The sequence below is a fragment of the Mesocricetus auratus genome, unplaced genomic scaffold (assembly GCF_017639785.1).
Source record: "Mesocricetus auratus isolate SY011 unplaced genomic scaffold, BCM_Maur_2.0 Super-Scaffold_100011, whole genome shotgun sequence".
Classification (NCBI taxonomy): Eukaryota; Metazoa; Chordata; class Mammalia; order Rodentia; family Cricetidae; genus Mesocricetus; species Mesocricetus auratus.
In genome coordinates this window covers 34,065,241-34,083,645 of record NW_024429195.1, presented here as the reverse complement: position 1 = coordinate 34,083,645, position 18,405 = coordinate 34,065,241, and the positions used below count along the sequence as shown (strand labels likewise).

Sequence of the window (18,405 nt, the reverse complement as noted above, 5' to 3'; positions counted from 1 at the left end):
GGGAACACTGCTGACTCGGGCCAGGCTGCACCAGCAGTTCACCACGGGGTGTGCCGGCCCACAGTGCAGAGTCATGAAATTACACTCTTCTTCGAGCTCCAAGCATGAACGCCAGCCCTAAGGAGGGCTGCAAGCTGTACCAGAGGCTTGAACCAAAGTTCGCTCGGGACACTAGGAAAACCCTCAGGACTTGAGAGTTCTGAAGACCATGATGTGACAGCATCCACGCACCTGCGCGCCAGGGCTAATAGCTAGCCTCAACGTCAGCTGGGTCCCAAACTGAAGATGAGGATGCATCGCGCCTGGTATCACCACGATGCTTCAAGCGGTCGACTGCAGCCAGCTCCGCACGCCGGAAGTGCACTAATCCGCAGCACGTGGGGTTGCCAGGGCGCGTTTCACGTGACTGGGCGGAGACTCGGGAAGCCTCTAGCCAATGGGAGACCTGAGGGCGGGGCCTGCACCGCTCCCGGGCCTATCCCGGAAGTGTGGCCCACCGCGGGGCGGGCCATGACGGGGCGGGCCGGGGCGGGGAACCGGGTGTGGGAAGCGTGGCGGCCCCGCCCCGTCTCCTGGACCAGCCGCGGCCGCCAGCGCCGCCGCAGCCGCAGGGACCGGCGGACGCAGCAGAGGCGTGCGGTGCGGGACCGAAGGTGAAGACCCGGGCCCAGCCGGCCGGGCAGGCGGGGCGGGGGCTTCAGCCAGGGACGCTGGGGTCCGGGAGAGGGGAGGAGCGGAGATGCATGGAAACCTGCCCGCGGGACCGCGGGGCGCAGGCCCTTCGCCGCTGGGCCGAGACCGGGTTGCCAGGGCGGCGCCGCTGCGGGTGCTAGGCGTGAGGGCCAGGTGCTGCCGACCGGGTGCTCCTGTCCCAGCCTTCCCTGGACCTGCGGCCTGGCTGACGCCCGGGCAGCGGGGATGGGGTGGAGGCGCCAGGCTACGAAGGTCGCCGGGCACTTCTTGCGGTGGGGTGGTGGGGATCGGATCTGCTGGCCCAGGGCTGGTGTCGCCTTCACTCCGCGGCGAGATCTTCTGCAGCTGCCTTCCCCACCTCCCACCAAGGGCTGGAAAAGTTTTTAGAGGCCTGAATGGCAAAGTACTCATCACACAGAGTGGGTGTCCAATACAAAAATAACGGGCCGGTGATGCTCGGCTTGTTACCTGCCCCTAGAATGAGACATGCCCCTACCTGTATGCCGTTTATCTAAAAAGCAAACAAACTTTTTGCATAGTTCCCTCAGAAAAACCACACATCTCCCCAGTCCACTATGGCAGACGAAATTGATTTCACTACTGGAGATGCAGGGGCTTCCAGCACTTACCCTATGCAGTGCTCAGCCCTGCGCAAAAACGGCTTCGTGGTGCTCAAAGGACGACCATGCAAAATCGTGGAGATGTCAACTTCCAAGACCGGGAAGCATGGCCATGCCAAGGTAAGCCCTTCAGGTCGTTCTTTGGCTTCAGATAAGATCATTTGTGTTCCACTATACATTATGAGGTTTCTATATTTAAAGTAGCTGTTTTTTTAATCCCTCAGTCTCTGAATGGCTATTACTCTGAATGAATGCTCTCCTTTAATTGGGTCCTTAGAATGTTTCATTAGCTGGAAACTAAAACTTTCCTGAAGCCTGGTGAGCAAAAGCATCTATCTCATTTACAGTTGATACAAACCTGCTCTTATAATTCTAAGAGACCTGGTCTTCATTTTCTGTGGACTCTTGTGATTAAAGTGCTGAGATCTGTAGGGTGTTGAGTTTTGATGCATGAAACTGTCAGGTGTTTACTGAATCTCAATGCCATGACCACTGCTACTCTCTTAAAGAAGGTGACCTTGGAAATCGGTAAAAGAACCCATTCCGTGTGATGAGCTAGTACTTGACAGATCAAATGTGTTTCCTGTACCTCTCTGTTAGGTACACCTTGTTGGAATTGATATTTTCACTGGCAAAAAATATGAAGATATTTGTCCTTCTACTCACAACATGGATGTTCCAAATATTAAGAGAAATGATTATCAAGTAAGTACTCATTTCCTTAACAATGCTGTTTCAGGTCTCTTGAATACCCTATTTAGTAGTAGTTTGACAAGACTTGAGAGTAGTTTTCTAGGGTCTTTTCCTCACCAATTAGTAGACTCCACTTAACAGATTAGAGAACTAGTGTTTTGTTTTGTTCTTGTTCATATTTGTTTAAATTTTGAAATCAGGGATCATACATCTCAGGTGAGCCTTGAACTCACTTTTCATCCAAGGATGACTTTCAATTTCTGGTCCTCTATGTGAGAGTTCTGGCATTAGAGGTTCTGCCCCGTTATGCTGTGCTGGGGATGAAACCCAGGGCCTCGTGCATGCTCTTAGCCGCACCCTACCAGTTATGCTTAGCCTCCATCCTCCTGTGTTGTCAAGGGTCTGTATTCCCCCTGTGCAATGGCTTTGCTATCAAACCTGGCCCTGAGCTCAATTCCAGCAGGAGAGAACTGACTCCTGTGTCCCAGACCTCCACTCGTGATCTGTGAAACACACATGCCACATACATACATCCACTAAATAAATAAATGTAATATATTTAAATGTAATATTCAGACCAAGTGGTACAAGATACACTTATTGTGAATAAATCTAATATTTAGGAAAATTGCTATTCTCTCTCTTATAAACTATTTCAGGTTTAGATAAGCCTGTGTTATTTCTGTTTAGTGAACAGACCTAAGACTTCTAAGACTGGAATTCATATTCCTGCTAACCAAGTTTTTATGTTAGTAAGTCAAAATCTGGTGTTCTTAAGTAGGAAAGTAACTTGAAAACCATAAATATAAAGTGCATGGCCACTGAATACAAAGGAGAAAATGAAACAGTATGTAATTGTTTTATTTATATCCACTATGACCTTTTATTAACATATATATTTTATAATATATGTGTACATACACATATATAAAATTTTCAAGCTTTAGTTTCAATTACACCTGGAGATAGGTCATGTTTGATGATAGCATTTTGTAGTTTGGAGTATTGATGTTAACCAACCTTCTGGAATGTGGAAAGTCTAGTTGATCTTAGCAAAGCCATTCTCAAAAGTCCTCCATGATTGTATCAAATGCAGAGTAAAATAAACTTTTCATCTTCTCAAAGTATAAGCTTGACCCTTGACCGTAAGCTGGTCTCTCTGTACCACACATAAGATTTAAGAAGGTGCACATCACTGCATTCACTCAGTGACTTCTTTGATGCTATCCATGTGTAAACATACTTTCTAGTTTTAATTTGTCTATACAAATTTAAAATATCTTGATAGTTATAGCAAACACCAAAGCTGGTGATGTTTTGAGTTAAGCAGATCTAGGTTTGGGTCTAGTTCTGGCAATTTCTAGATAGTCTTTTACACAGTGTGTGTTTTCTCTGAGCTCTGCTTTTCAGCCTACAAACAGGGTTGAATGAGAAGGTGTGTACCCACAAACAGCTGCTGTGTACACCAACGAGTAGTTTTGTTCTGCTTCACATTTTCTGTAGCAGAATTCTGTCTGATCATGTCATTGTTCTTAGATTACTGGCTTTAGATGTGGCACATAGTAGGCACTCAGTAAACACTAGTAAATGAATACATGTTTCCTCAGGGTGGTGGAGTGTAAGATTGACGTGTCAGATTAAGGCTAAGTGTAGGATTTGCTTTTGCCAGGGTGGATTTCTTTCCTCATCCTGTCTTATGAGTGCTTTGAATGCTCCGTATCCATTCTACTGGGTGGTATTTCCCCATGCTCCTACCTGTTGATGTGTCACCAAGCTAACACCAACAGTTCACATGATTACTGTGGTCACATTAACCAATCGTTGATTGAAGCTTAAAACTGAACATAAAGGGACTAATTTGGTGTGGATTTTATTTGGGTGTTTAGTTAGGTCCAAGCGTGTCCCTCGCCTCATGTGCAAAAATTAAGCAGAGAGATCTAACAATGCCAAGCCATACAGTAGCCTAGGGCACAGGGAGAATTAGTGATTGTGGCCCTGTCTCCATTGAACATTTTTGTTTTGTTTGTCATGCAATTTTTGCATTCTCATTTTTAATTTTCTTTGAAGTGTTCTGTGGTTGAGGGGTTTGGGTGCCTTCTCAAGCTTGAACCCAAGAGGCACTGTGAACTTCCCCCCTAGTCCTGCCCTTAGTATGTAGTCCATGTGGCAGAGTTGACAGTCAAGGCTGTTGTCAGTCAATTCCATCTAGACTCTGCTTTGGTCCTTATACTGTGTAACCTTGGTTGTCAAGTTACTCAATCTCTCCTCTCTTTTTCTTCATAAAATTGGGATGTGAGTAGCAAGCTTCTCATGGGATTATTTCACGTCTTAATGAGCACTTAGAACATGCCTGCCACAAAAGGAGGTTAGTGAACAGTTAGGACCATGCCTCACACAGGAGGAGGTCGGAGAACAGTTAGGACCATGCCTGGCACAGGAAGTGCTCAGGGTCTGCAGCTTTCCTGGTGTAAACTGGCGTCTAATGTTTATTTCTAGTCACTCAGTTAGAGCTTAGTTCTGTGAGCTTTCCAGTATGCTTACTATGCTCTGGTGGTCTTCACTCTTCTGAGTGCTGCCTTGGTTAAATCCCTGCTTCTGCTATTATCTCACTACGTGCAGTTCCTTTGCATCTGCTGAATTCAGTATTTTGAGTGCCAGTTTGGCAGCCAGCCAAAGTGGATTGTGTGCATCTTTTCATTGTGATGATTTTTTAAAAATGGGAGAAGAAATATGTTAATATTTACAGATGTAATTTGTGTATTCTTAAAATAATTTCAGGATGCAAGAAAGTGTCTCCTGACTCCCGTTCCAAGATTGGCTCAGATTAGAATTGCTAATTTCCATTAGTTTTCTCAAAAGAATTTATAATTGTCTGGGGCTCTGTGGTGGTGTAAAATAGAAAATGTTTTCAGGCCCTTTGGGGGAATTCCCAAATTGTTAGATGTAGAAATGGCTTGTTTAGGTTACCCTTTGGAATCACAGTTTTTAAAGTTTCTGTACTGCTGTACACGCTGCTATAAATTAAATGTTTTCTGCGTTTGCTGTACCTTTCTCTGTTATTTGAAGACCCCTCCTCATAGGCAAAGCTGCTTAGTACATATAAAATGTATGCCGTAGACTCTTCCATGACAGGGAATTGCCAGAATCATGACTTTCCAATCCAGATTTATTTAACAGTGTATGTGTGTGTCTGCATGTGCACACACTTGTGGAGATCAGAAAACAATTTGCAGGAGGCTGTGAGATGGCTCGTGGGTAAAGGTGCTTGCCCACAAGTCCTCATACTCTGGATGCAACCTAAAATAGTAATAATAAAGGAAATAGTGATTCCGTGATTTCCCCATGCTTTCAAATCTTTTTATCATTTTCATCTGTTCTGTGACTGCCTTGCACTCTTCATGGAGGTGGTCTTTCTCTGAGAGTGGAAAGCCTCTAAGCCAGAAGAGCCCAGCATTTTAGGGAGAAGGGGCAAATATATTGCTATAGTCTCATTAAGGATAACAGTGAAAAGAGTCATGTTAGGTTGCTAAGTCACTGTATTCTACTTACAGGAAAAATAGCAGCATATACTACATTGTAACCTGTAAAACAGTACTCTAGACCCACAAAGTGTTACCCAGGGGGTACCATGAGTGAGTGAGTCTTCAGGATCAGTCCAGTAGGCAAGCTTTTTCTAGAGGTGGAGTTCAGAACCATTGAATTCCTACGGCCGGATGTCATTGTCTCCTTATTTTGCTTGTAAATGAGCATTTTATTCAGAAATGAGACCATCTGAGGTGCTGTAACAGAGAAGAAGCATACTGTAATCTTTTAGCAGAAGTACCATAGGCAGGAAAAGCAAGTCCATGAGTAGACTAGCTGTTCCCACTGGGGAAAGGTACCAGATCAGGGACCCTGCATCATTCCTACCTGTGAGGCTCTGCCAGCCTCAGGGAGAGAAAGCCCGTGTCATTAAGCCTGTTGAGCAAGTACTAAGGCACCAATAACAAGCAGTTGAATGTCTTTCACTGGAACTACCTCTTTATCTAATTAATAGCCTCTTTTATAGCTGGCACCCACCAGTGAACATCTGCTAACATTTAGAGAGATCTATGCGTGTACCACTAAACCTCATTAACAGTTTCCCCAGCTTGGTTTTTCCAGTGTCCTTGACTTTCCAACCCAGCTCTTGACTCTTTGCCCATAGCAGTAGATATCAATGCAGTAGAAGTCTCCCCACCCCCCACCATTTGTCGCAGCCCTTTTTGCGTGGTTCCTCATATCTTTCATGGGCACTAGAAACCATTCTGAAATTCTTGCTTTTACAATCAGCTGACAAGAATTCCCTATCAAGCCATTGGTATAAGTTTATGGGGGAGAAGTAGTCAGTGAGAGAAAGTGCTGTCTGAGTCTGAGCCGCTTGTCAGATTATTGGGACCTTAGGACCCACTCATGTTACCCTCACTGGATGTGTGTACCCAGCATAAAGACTTGCTGGGTCAGATGACACCCCAGTTGATGCTCCTCTTATTTGTTTAGGTGATATAATGATAATGTTTAAGAACTCACTCTACCTGAGACAAGCAACTTCTGCGAAGTAGCTGAAGACTGCCAGGGAAAGAAGGCTGGAGTTGAAAGAAGCCTCACCTTGTGTAGTGAAGGCTGCTTGTTTGGAAATAGAATTTGAAGCCAAATTCAGGAACTGAGGCTAAGAAAGCACTCATAGTGACAATATTCCCCTGCCATCTGTTATATATTAGTGATGCGAACACAGGCAAAAGCAAAAAGCAAAACCATCCTTCCCATAACCCCGCTTTCTATGCTCTTTCTTATTCCGGGCACATCATTGGCAGGCTCTGTAGTCTCCAATGACCCCTATGTCCTTCCTATTAGCTCATCCTTTCTCAGCCCACTGTGCCTCCCCCAACATTTAGTAGCTTCAGTGATCTCTCTTCCTAGAATTCTGCATCTTTTTCCCCTGTGTACTGTTTATTTGTATCTTGTTATTTCTGTGTGTGTGCATGCATGCACACTCATGCCATGGGTGGGAATCAATTCTCTCCTTCCACCGTGTGGGTTCAAGGAATCAAACTCAAGTCAGCAGGCTTCTGCAGCCAGCGCTATCCTGCTGAGCTGCCTCACTGCTGTATTTTATTTTTATTGTGGGAATTTTCTTTTTTTTTTTTTTTTCTTTTGGTTTTTCGAGACAGGGTTTCTCTGTGGCTTTGGAGGCTGTCCTGGAACTCGCTTGGTAGTCCAGGCTGGTCTCGAACTTACAGAGATCTGCCTGCCTCTGACTCCCGAGTGCTGGGATTAAAGGCATGCGCCACCAACGCCCGGCTATTGTGGGAATTTTCTAATGTCAAAATCCCCCATGTACATCACCTGGGTTTGGTACTTACCAATATATGAAAAATCTTGTTTTTCTGTACCCTGATCCTTTGAAAAACATTTTGTTTATTATTCTGTAATTTCATACATGAATGAAATGCAATTAGAAGATATCTACTCCTCCTCCTCCTCCAACATCCCCTGGACTCTTCCCACAACTCTTCCCAACTTCACACCTTCTCTTCATCATATAGCCGTTCATCACCCACAGGAGCACGGGAAACCAAGTGGGGACCACTCTGCTGAACTCACAGATCCTCATTCCTCTGCCTCTAGAGTACTAGGATTAAAGGGTTAAAAGCATGCACCACTACACGCAGTGGAACCTTACTTTTTTCTGTAATGTTGTTAGATATGTATGCCATAGCTTCATTCCATTGATTTAAAGGAAACAAAATAATGATCCTGCATTCCTCCATTTCTTTGAAAGCCAGACTACTTCTATGGAAACTTTTCATCAGTTGTTTTGTTTTTACCTTGAGCACTAGGGCATACATCTCCTGAGTACATTCTCATGCATGTCCGGTACGTTGTCTTTGTCTTCCATATTAATTTACAGGTTGTTTTGTTACTGGCCAAAGCAGGCTTAGTCAAGCTAATTCCTGAGTCCCTTTGGACTGGGCCTAACTCGTGGTCTTGATAGTTCCTCATACTCTATTGAATAAACACTTGTGCCAGGTTCATCATGTCCAACTTCCACTCTGGACATGAAGTCACCTGTTTTCCCAACAGCCCTTGATTATTTTAGTAAGACTTTTTAGTATAGCCATATTCTAGAGCTAGTAAATCTCACATGCTGCTCCAGAGCCTAGGACACCAACTGCATGTATCACATGTGTTCTAATCCTAAAGGCTTTGAGAAAAGATAGAATGTTGCATAAAAATATACTTGAGATTTAACAGTAACAGCACTGGCTTCTTTCTTCCTTCTTTTTTTTTGGGGGGGAGAAAGAGCTATATTTAGACTATAAGGACCTTGCAGATACCAGCCTCATAGCCAAGTGGTCAGGGTTAGTGTCACTGTTAATGCAGTAGATACATTTGCCTTCTGGTGTGATTGGCACTCCAAGGACACATCATTTAGATAGTTTCTTCCAAAAATACATTACACAAATTACAAGGCAACAAGGCATATCCAGACTGAATGACATCTGTAAGCTAAGACAGTGTCAGGGTCTTAAAAGAGTGTTAGAGCTGCTCCACATTCAAAGAACAAAGCCCGCACGACAGCAGAAAACTGCAGGTGTTATCCAGGCACAGTTAAGTCACTGCCTTTGACCTGATGTGTTGCATTTTACCTCAGGAGTGGTCAGAAGGGCAAGAAGTTCTGCCTCAGGTGAGTGCCTGTCCTCAGATATTTAAGTACTGTTTGTACACCTCACACTCCTTGTTCTTCACTATTTTTCCAGCTACTTCTCAAACATTTCAGTGACCAAAAACTGTTGTGAAATATTTGTACACTGTGAAGATTTGTTGCCATCATTGGTGTAATAAATGGCTGAAGGCCGGTAGCCAGGCAGGAAAGAATAGGTGGGATTTCCAGAGAGAGAGAGAACTCTGGGAAGAAGAGAGGTGGGCAGACACTAGGAAGACATGAAACAAGTCAGAGGTCCAGTACAGAGGAGACATATCTGAGCCCCGTGATAGATGGTGGATTCATAGAAGCAGGTTAATTTGAGTTCTAAGAGCTAGTTGAGAAAAAGTCGGTTGATGATATTCATGGAGCACTTTAAAACTCCTCCTGTATGCTATGCTAGCTTATATCATAGCTCTGGTTGCAGAAGTCAGGGCCATGGCTTATCCCGTTTGCATATGTTAGCAGCTGGTAGTCCAGATGAATGGCATTTGCAAAGTGTCTTGGAATTGTAGGTACTACAATTGCTGGTGGGGACTTGCTGTTTTCCTCATTCCTCTATTAAAAGAGGTGTATCAAGGGGCTAGAGACACAGCTCAGCAGTTAAGAGCAGGCACTGTTCTGCAGGACCCGAGTTCAATTCCCAGCAACCACATTGGGAGGCCCACAACTGCCTGTGACTCTGACTCCTGCGGATCCTGGCACCTCAAGCCTCCTTAAGCTCCTGCACAGAGACAGACACAGACACAGATGCACACAATTAGAAACATAAATGTGGTTTTAAATCATTATTTCAAAAAGTATGCTTTTTTGCAGGTTAGGTCATGGTTGGGTTTGTTTTATCAAGCTGTAAGATAAGGTAATGTTAAGAGTCTGTCACCATCCCTCCCCAAGGGTCTACAGACAGTCAGTGGATGCTAGTGGAGGGAGAAACATCTCCATCAGTGGTGTAACTTCTGGTAAGCTGTGCAGGCCCCAGGAAATAACCCTCACCCACGCTTCTGTAAGCAACTCTACTGAAACTAACCAGCTCACCAAGAAATAAGGAAGACATGAAAATACAAGAGGGACTAGTTGATCAGCTGCAGTGGAGAGGCCAAGAGATGGTAACGGGGCAGGGGAGTAGAATAAGATCAAAATACAATGTAGATGGATAGATAGACAGACAGGCAGATAGATAAGATCAAAATACAATATAGACAGACAGATAGATAAGATCAAAATACAATATAGATAGATAGATAAGAACAAAATACAATATAGATAAACAGACAGATAAGATCAAAATACAATATAGATAGATAGACAGACAGACAGAAATGTTTTTTTAATCCGTTTGGTCTGAAGATCAAAAATTTCCACTTAACTTTGCTTATAACCAAATTATAAAATTCATCATTTTAATAGTGAAAAACTAAAAATAACTTTGATGTCTATTAGTAGGAAATTTTTGCTTACAGTATGTATGTTCATGTATATATGTGGTGGTTAGCGGAAAATAGTTTTGATTTGGAAAGTTTCTAAAGCATATTGTTTATAAAACTTACTGAGGTCAATCATGTTCCCTAGGAACAGCTGTCTGTATTATGTCTGAATATGCATACCTTGGAATGTAGAGAGCGGTGAGGCTAGTACAGAGAAGTGAATTGCACATCTCTTCTGGATTTGTTACATGACTGCATTTTACCTTTCTTTTTTTCTTTTTGAAACGGGGTCTCACTATTTAGTTCTGGCTGGCCTGAAGCTTGCAGTGTAGACCAGACTAGCCTTTGCCTCCTGAGTGCTAGGTAGGACTAAAGGCATTAGGCATGTTAGCATTTTTAAATTCCACAAACCTGCTAATGTTTTGCTGTGTTCTTAACCAAACAAAAGTGTGTTGCTGTTGAACTGTGTAAACATTACAACAGAAAGGACATGATCTGATCAGTGTCACCTGTAATTTCTTCTAATAGCTCATATGCATTCAGGATGGCTACCTTTCCCTGCTAACAGAGACTGGTGAGGTCCGAGAGGATCTTAAGCTGCCAGAAGGTGAACTGGGCAAAGAAATAGAAGGAAAATACAATGCAGGTGAAGATGTGCAGGTAAGACCAATGACAGACTCTCAAAACCATTTAAAACTGGCTCTGAACAGTTAGCCTAAGACTGTGTGCACAGACTGCAGCTTCCCAAGGGCCTCTCTGCCTTGCAGAGAGTCATTATCTACACACCTTGCTCTATGTGTGTTCCTTCACCATTAATAAACAATAATATATAAAAAAAAGTTTCGAAACTGTGAAATACAACTTTAAATACTGCTGAAATGTTGGAATGATCTCCAAATGGCAATTTCAATGGCCCTTCAAAGACCTCTTACCAAAGAAAGCATCGAGTCTCGGTGGAGGGTGCTTTTGTTTGTTCTCTTTCTTTGGACTGACATGGAACTCCACACTTATTTTAGATCTACCTATGAGTTTAAGGAATAGGAAGGGAGTATGAAGGGGAAAGATGGACTCCTGGTTGTGACTCAAAAGTATAACACGTAGTAACTGTTGGCAGAGTGTTTCCACTTTACTTGGAAGTTGACTGTCCGGAAGATAGGCTAACGGCACTAGATTACCCCTGTACTAACTCAGCGTAAGAGATGTCCGCAGGAATGCAGCATTTGGTGAACACAGCACATCTTTTCTGTGTATTGCTTCTGAGTAACTCTTTGCTTGCCCTTTTTCCCTTCTAGGTATCTGTCATGTGTGCCATGAGTGAAGAATGTGCTGTGGCCATAAAACCCTGCAAATAGACAGGACCATCTCCACAAGCAGGCCCCTTGGGTCGGATCTAGTTGTCCCAAAGCTATGACCTTCATACGCAACCTCATGTTTTATCTTTGTTATGTTCCTATTGTTTTGAAATTGTACTGGCTTAGTTTTGCAGGCAGGTAGTAACTTTAAAATAATATATCAAGATGCATAATTTTATAAGTATCTTTCCTATAGCATTCCTGTGGTTTTCAGTATGTGACCATAAGAAACAAGTACTCTAGCTTCAGTAGATGTCACTTGTCTGAGCAAATCAGTCCTGAACTTCAGTGGTTAACAAACCAGGGTTTTAAATCAACAATGTAGCATCTAGTGGAATGGAAGTTTCATGCATTTACTTTGAATTGTTCTTTGCTTATTTCAGACTTATTGTCTAGAATTCGCAAGTTATAAAATGGAATTGTCAAAGTTCCAGGCTCTGTATGGCAAACACAATTCCTGAAACTAAACTCATCAAAAAAATGTCGTTATTTTGGTGGTCGGGTGTTCCATGTATTACCTCCATCATGTTTTTCTTTGCCAAATTGGTGACAAACCTACATAGTGGTTTTAATACCTTTTGTGGTTGACAGAGAGGGACACTGAGCAAGTCAAAAAAGTATTAAAGAAGACACAGAGGACAGTGGCCAAAGAGGTGGTGGGACTGTAGGTTTTATTTAAGACCTTTGTAACCAGCATACAAAACAGAGTGAACTCTAGATGTATTTTTGCTTTTGGCTATGTCCCCAACCTCTGTCCCAGCAACAGAAGAACTGGCCTTACAGGGACTCCGCATGACTTCCAACCATTATTTGTGTGTGTTCATAATGTTAAGTAGATTTGTTTTGACATTAGACTAAAATTAGGAATTCTTAAGTTGCTTTGGAATTCTTGATTTGTTAAATATATGTACACTTTTCTAAAGTGGAATAGAAGTAAACCATGGAAGAAGTACTATCTTATTTGAAAATTAATTTATTTTAAATGTGTATACATTTTTTATTCTCTTGTGACTTCTGTTACTGATGCAAAATCTAACTAGGAAAGGATTCTGTGACCTGGATTCTTTTAATATGTTGTAAATGATGCCCTTTCATTTGTTTAGACTTTTGGATTGTGTGTAGATTATTATGTCCAGAATCATAGACATAGTTGTGGGTTTGTGAAGAACTCTGACAAAATCACAGTTATCTCATAGGAGCACTTCTTAGAACAAAATTCTGTAACACCCTGATTGTCTGACACTGGCTTTCAGGTCTCTTTCATGATGTCTGGACCCTCAAAGTCCTTTGTGCCTATCTAGAACAAATATATGTGACACTGAAACTATCTAGTCAGCAATTTGAAATAGCATTAAAAATTCCAGATCCCAAGATTTTAGATGCTTACTTTATATGCAGTTTTAAATTTTGTCTTGGCCTCCACAAACCAATCCAGAGAAGAAGAAAGGTACTGGAGAAGTGCCTGGAAGAGACTTTAAAGCACAAGAAGTATTGAAGTGGTAGCAGTTGACTTTAGGGTGACCTTTTAGCTTTTGTCCATGCAAAGCACAATTAGGAGTTAGGCTGAAATCTTTTCACATATCTTCTGCATCCTGCTTTAGATTTCTGGTGTTTTCATGTGTGCCTTAGTTGCACTGATCGATGTGTTACCCACAGGAATTCCAGAGTTATTTATCTCTGCTGTTTCCTGGTCATCATCTGGCCAATTAACACAGCAACAACAGTGTTTTGATTTCACATTACTTCAGGACTGGCATGCCTTTGTTCTTCCTAATGTGTCAACTATTACAGGAATCTATTTTCCTTTGCGGTGTAAGGGTGAATAGCAGTGTATCTCTAGCTCCATACCTTAAATGACAAAAGCTACTTAGGCCTAAGTATTTCATTTTAAATACTATGTGAAGTATACATACTCCAACATATAAGTATAGATTTTAAACATACAGGACTGTTTATTTTCATGTAAGTCAGTAGATATTTCTCTTAGAGCAAAATATTTCATTTAGTAAAGCTTTATAATTAAAGGGAAGCAGGGAAGATATATTTTTAACATATAACAGAAGTGCTACAGTTGACTCCTAGTATTTGTCGTACTTGTTGTAGCAAATCTCCAGTTTCACAAGCACCATGTAGAGAATGGAGACTCATGGATGTCACTGCGAATCTGAGTCTGTACACTTTACCTTCTTTCTTTCTTTGCTGTCTATACAGTATTAACAGGTTGAATGTTTTAATTCCAGAACAACAGGCTTTATTTCTACTGTGAAGATTTTGTTACACTGGTACAGTCATTTGTCTTTAGACTTGGCCTTCAAATCCTTGATGCCCTGGGGGACTGCCGGTCATTTGAAGTGGTTACCAACCAAGCTCTTGACTCTGTTCCCCTGCATAGTGCAAATTCCTGTGCCAGTGCTTTATATCAGTGACCAAAACCCTTGAGGCCAGACTGATACTTTTAGCAGAAGATACTACAATACAATGTTTAGAAAATTTGGGGGCACATGCTTTTCATTACCACAGGGTGTGAATGTGTGTATAAACACACATAGCTTTGTTCTTTTCTCAAAGTCCCTCCAACTATTAAAGTACTGTAGTCTGTAGTGCCTCAAATGTTGATTTTTTAGTAAGTTTTCCAGAATTTGATTTTATACTTTTAAGGTTTTTCAATTAGATTGTTTTTATTGAGCTGGAATTTGAATGCATTTTTCTCAGGGCTGTTAGTGCTAAGAGCTGCAGTGTTGTTCTTTTAAAGCTAGCTGCCTACAAATAGATTGCAAGTTTTCCCGAAGTCATAATACTGTAATACATAGAAGCAAAGATTCTTAGTATAACATTTAAGCTATATGGTAAGTAGTTCAGAAAAATGGGAGCATTAGTAGCAGCTGTACTGGGATCTTCCCAGTGGTCTTGCCTTGAAACCTTGTCCTTGGTGATGTATCTGTTAGCATCCTTTCGGCACAGAACCCAAAGAGGGTTTTGGAGCCAGACACTGGTGCAGTGGTTCTCAGACACATTCAAGAACAGACAGGAAATCCCTAACTCTTTTGGGTATCTTAAAATGTTTACATACTGAATTCACATTTGCTTTGAGAAAATAAGGGTCTCTAGCATAAAAGCAAATCTATCAAAGCATATTTCCATAAACTGCATATTGTGCTGATAACTTTCAAATCTTCTAATGTTTAGGTATAATATCTCATAGTTCTCAAGTCTTTTTTTCTTTTAGCATTCTGGTGAGTGATGGACAACAAAGATTTTTTTAAATCTATGGTAGAAAAATCTTAAAATTGAATCTATGAACTTAAATCTATGAAATGTGTTCTCTGAATTGGACAAACAACATTGTTATTTGATTATAGAGGGAACATTGGGACTTAGCTTTGGAGGACAGATGTTCTGTGAAAACACAGTTTGAAGTCACTGTGTAATTTAATTTGTCCATTAACTAAACACCCAAATACCAACATAACTACCCAGTGAGGTCAAGTGTCCAAAGAAAGCTGTAAACATTTGATAATATGTCTCATTCATGTGGAAGGCTCGTCTTAGGGCAGTGAATACAAGGCCATCACTTGCTAGAAATATACTTATTGCCAAGCTTTTCAATCAGTACCCTCACACTTAAAACAGGTCTGAAACTATTGACAGTTTCAAGGGAGATTAATATGAAGTTCTTGGAAACCATTTCTACATTTGGTGGGATCTGGTTGATCTTAGTTTGAAACTGTCCTTTAAAAACACTGGGCACTAAACTAGTCAGCAATGACTGAAGAGCCTATTAGAGATCATAGCTGTGCTCTTGAAGCTGATTCATTATCACGTTACTCTACACGTAAGCACTTGTTATGAAGTGACTTCAAATTGCTAGTTCCAAACCACTAGCTATATGTTATCGTGTATTTTTGCCTTCCTCCTCAGAAGAAAATAGATCAGACAACATTGTTTAATCCATTGGCACTTTGTTAGTATTTTTTTGTCTGAAACATCTTGAATGTACTCGCAGATGTTTTAGTTAGAACTTTAAAATTGTAAGATCTGGATATTATAATTGTGTGTTTTACATTTTAAGAATGAGTAAACTTTGAATGTTAACTCTCCCCCTATACTGAAAATATACTTTAAAATGCAGAATCTTATTAACTATAACATTTTGTTACCTTAAAATATATGTCTGTTAACTTCATGTTATATTAAATGAAAATAAACAAAAGTGCACAAGTCTTATATGTGTATATTCTTAAAATATTTTATACTACAAAATTGTATTCGCTTTGTATAGAACTTCTACAAGAAAGCTGTCCAAATTATTGTCTTGTGTACTAGGTCCCTACTTGTGTAGTGTACTCTTATGGCTAAGAATAATAGTCCCTGAGTTCCAGGCTAGGTATAAGCTTGTCTTCCTTTATAGTCTGAAATTCTTTGCTAGTCAGGCAGGGTGGTATGCCAGAAGTTGTGGAAGGAGGATAATCCTGAGTTCAAGGCCAACCTGGGCTATGTAGCATGACCATGACTCGGATAACAGCCATCCTGTAGATTGATACAGCTGTTGCAGTCATGAACTCAGAGCTGTGGCCGCCCACACTGCCCACACAGACCTGACCCAGTCAGCTGTCGGTCATTGGAGCAATGCTCACAGGCCATCCTTGTTACGGCTGAACTGCACTGCAGTTAGTTCCCGGTAGAGAGGAAATCACTGTCTACTCCCCACTGCTGAGCCCACTAGGCTCCTCCTACTCAGAGCTCTAACCCCACAGTTACTGTGATGGCCCTGGTCAGACAGTAAAGAAACATGACCATGAGGAAAGGCTATCGGTCATGGGACAGGAGTGAGAGTGACTGTGTTATCTATATGTGTCAAATCGTCAGAAAATTTAATTACAAACATATATATATATATATATATATATATATATATAACTAAAAAGATGGTTTTGTTCAGTTTGGGGTATTTTGAGGTTTTATGTTGTTGTTTTGTTTTTTTTTTTTTAATATGGGATCTCCTGGTGTAGCCCAGAAAAATTCATAGCATCAGCGTCTGTCAATAAAAGTGGAAGTATGAGCATGCCTGAGTTTATTCCTGAATCAAACAGCAGCCAACAAACCAGAAGGAAATAACAAAGACATAAGCAGGAACATGTGAGTTAGAGAAGTCCAAGTAGACTGATAGTTTTTTTAAAAAAAGGTGCTAGGCTGGTCTATATAGCAAGTTCCAGGCCAACCATAGCTACACATAGCAACATAATTTAAAGAAAACAGAGGGATGGTGTGACGAGTAAGCAGGTAAAAGGCACTTGCCTCCAGGCTTCCTAACCTGAGCTGGACCCAAGACCCACAGGGTGACCCACAAGTTGTCCCCTGTGTACCTTGGCATGTATGTGCAATTCCATAGATCACAGTACAAAAACATGAAGCGAGTAAATGTGGTGGTTTTACAAATCAGTGGTTTTCAGCTTCCAACAGATAGATGGGATTTCAAGAATAAGTACATTACAGAGACAATCTGCTCTGCATGCTATATAGCACTGGTCCTGTGTACTGTCTGAGGCGCTGACCACGCCTGTTTGGGCGTGGCCACAGGTGTGTACGTGGGGTGTGGGATAAAGACCTGGGGAGAGGCAGGTCTTTCTCACTGGAGGTTCTAGTTGGGTCTAGAAGAGCTGCGGACACTGTGGGAGCGCTGACCCTGGGTTATCTGTTTCTCATGAAAGTGATTTCTCCCTGATAGCATACGACATCCCTATCCCATGTATGGTAATCTTCCTCATATGTGGTCAGATCTTTCCCTACAACTGTCAATGCGACAGAGACCTTTCAAAAGACCTCCAGAAGAATGTGCACCTGCTGCTCTAAGAAATGGGACCTGATGTGTAAGCCCAGGACACACACAGCTTCGAAAAGACAGATTAGGAAAATTCAAACAGATCATAATGAAGGCACTATTTGGAGCTCTCCTGTCTACATTCATAGCATTTTTCATGGAGCAATATACATATCCATATACATGCAAGCACCTTATCTTTCCACTATAGACAGTAGTGTGGCCTTAATGTTTTTCTATTGACCACCAAGACCTATGTTTTTGCAGATGTACACTGGTTTACAGACTTTTACCATGAAAAGTAGTGAGGGTTGTTAAGAGTTCTTTTCCCCACTGTTGAGAACTGTTTTACCATAAGTGTCAAGCATACACATACGTGTCTGGGAATTCTCAAGTCACATATCTAATCACAAAGCACTGTTCTACTGTTGTAATTACAGTATCAAATGTCTTAACTTCGTAGGAAAGTCCTCCTTGGTTTTCTTCAAATACATCTCCTCTGCTCTTGTATCTTTGTGCTTCCGTGCAAACATCAATTGCTTTGTTGGGAAAGAGGGTGATAAGCATATGAAGCTGTTGCTTGAGATCACAGTACTCGACGGTTCTGGAGAACTGGCTTCTTTACTGTATTGGACTTTCAATCCATGAGCATTGTTTTTGTTCTTGTTTTACTTTTATTCTTTGTGGATTTTACATCATGCATTCTGATCCCACTTATCTCCCTGTCTCCTCTCATTCACCCTCTGCTCTTGCAACCTCCCCCCAAAACAAAACCAAATTTAAAAGAAAAAACAAAATCTTGTCATGGAAACTAGCGTGGCCCATTGAGACACAGTTTTAGTCTGTTCATCTTTACTTGTTCAATACGAGTCATTTGGTCTGGCTGGAGGCCTCTGGTTTCTGCTACACCACTGATAAGGGGTTCTCACTGGGGTTCCTCCTGGATAACCTGATGTCGTCTTGTGTCCTGGAGATCCTGCTGTTTTGGATCTGTAAGTTAGTGTCCTTCATATACTCCAACAGTTCATAGATGAGGTGATGTTGGGGAGGGCCATCTCAGAGCTCTGGTTCTGGGCCTAGG

At 41.7% G+C, this 18,405-nt stretch overlaps 1 protein-coding gene and 1 long non-coding RNA gene across 2 annotated transcripts; one reads left to right on the top strand and one right to left on the bottom strand.

Moving 5' to 3' along the window:
• Positions 1-546: 546 nt before the first annotated feature.
• Positions 547-15,730, top strand: Eif5a2 (eukaryotic translation initiation factor 5A2). Its single transcript, XM_040754586.1, has 5 exons — positions 547-653; positions 1,233-1,433; positions 1,914-2,018; positions 10,683-10,814; positions 11,447-15,730. The coding sequence occupies exons 2-5, from the start codon at positions 1,269-1,271 to the stop codon at positions 11,504-11,506; spliced, it is 462 nt and encodes a 153-aa protein (XP_040610520.1). The 5' UTR covers positions 547-653; positions 1,233-1,268; the 3' UTR covers positions 11,507-15,730.
• Positions 5,155-6,126, bottom strand: LOC121143226. Its single transcript, XR_005880417.1, has 2 exons — positions 5,634-6,126; positions 5,155-5,303 (listed from the first exon to the last, which is right to left on the bottom strand). It is a non-coding gene; the product is annotated as an uncharacterized LOC121143226 (long non-coding RNA).
• Positions 15,731-18,405: the final 2,675 nt, after the last annotated feature.

What these genes read in the sequence shown, in the direction of transcription:
- Eif5a2 (XM_040754586.1), top strand. Translation starts at nt 1,269, where the DNA reads ATGGCAGACGAAATTGATTTCACTACTGGAGATGCAGGGGCTTCCAGC. An exon ending in TTAAGAGAAATGATTATCAA is followed by an intron (nt 2,019 to 10,682) that starts GTAAGTACTCAT and finishes TTCTTCTAATAG; the next exon opens with CTCATATGCATTCAGGATGG. An exon ending in ATGCAGGTGAAGATGTGCAG is followed by an intron (nt 10,815 to 11,446) that starts GTAAGACCAATG and finishes TTTCCCTTCTAG; the next exon opens with GTATCTGTCATGTGTGCCAT.